The sequence below is a fragment of the Chlorella variabilis genome (assembly GCF_000147415.1).
Source record: "Chlorella variabilis unplaced genomic scaffold CHLNCscaffold_7, whole genome shotgun sequence".
NCBI lineage: Eukaryota > Viridiplantae > Chlorophyta > Trebouxiophyceae > Chlorellales > Chlorellaceae > Chlorella > Chlorella variabilis.
In genome coordinates, this window is record NW_005435081.1 from 1,098,699 (window position 1) to 1,099,692 (window position 994).

The following is a 994-nucleotide window of genomic DNA, read 5'->3' on the forward strand; positions in this document are numbered from 1 at the left end:
CGTGCGGCGTGCAGAAAGGTGGCTGTGCCAGCAGCAAGGGTGCTGCGGCCGCCCGGCGCGACGCCGCCACATCCACGCCGCGCCCGGCAGCCGTGGCTTTGGGGACGGGGCGCTGCCGGCAGTCCCGGCGCCCCTGCCCGCGCCCCTCCTCCCGTCTGCGCCCCACCGCCCCTCCCCGCTGCATCCATGCAGGCACCTGGTGTGCGTGGGGGACAACCGCCACACGTATCTGTACCAGGCCACCCCCGTGTGCTACCGCCAGGTCTCGGTCTTTACAGAGGCGGGAGACGCGGGCATGTGCTGCGCCTGGGACGCCGCGGGTGCGCCGCCCGCGGCCGCGCAGCACCGCCCGCAAAACGCTACCGCTGCGTGCCTCCGCGCCCCGCGCCCCGCCCCAGCCTGACCTCCACTCAGCCGCCGCCTGCGGTGCCCCTTCGCCCGCCTGCTTGCTGCGCCCACCGACACCCGCCCCGCGCCACCAAACCAAGCCGCGCCGCGCCGCGCCGCGCCCCTGCAGGCTCGCTGTTTGCGGCCGCCTTCCAGGACGGCAGCGCCGCCGTGTGGGACCACCGCAGCACGCGCGTGGTGGCGCACTACCACACGCCCCTGGTGAGCGCCGCCTTCCCGGCAGCTGCCGCGGTGCCTGCGCTGCCGCCGCGCCGCGCTCGCCGGCCCCGGCCCGGAGCACGCATGCTGCTTGATGTTGCTGCTGCTGGCGCGGCACGGGTACCACACACACGACACGCACGCGCACACATGCACCGATCCCGCGCTGACACGTGACGCCTCTGCGCCCCCATGCGCCCCTGCGTCCCCCCAACACACGCAGGCCTGCCGCAACGTCGAGTTCAGCCCCGCGCCGCTGGACATGATGGCGTTTGCGGAGCACCGCAGCCGGTGCCACGTCGTGGACTGCCGCATGTGGGACCGCCAGCAGGTGTGTGTGTGTGTGGTGTGTGTGTGTGTGTGTGTGTGTGTGGGGGGGGGGGGGGGC

General features: G+C 74.5%; 1 protein-coding gene across 1 annotated transcript in view; it reads left to right on the forward strand.

The window, feature by feature from the left end:
• Positions 1 to 994, forward strand: part of CHLNCDRAFT_144373 (hypothetical protein) — a gene marked incomplete at both ends in the record, with an annotated part of 2,867 nt that overhangs the window by 1,428 nt on the left and 445 nt on the right. Inside the window, 3 exons of the mRNA XM_005848652.1 lie at positions 193 to 320; positions 518 to 609; positions 830 to 937. Coding sequence (XP_005848714.1) covers positions 193 to 320; positions 518 to 609; positions 830 to 937 — 328 coding nt within the window. The remainder of the gene's footprint in view (positions 1 to 192; positions 321 to 517; positions 610 to 829; positions 938 to 994) is intronic.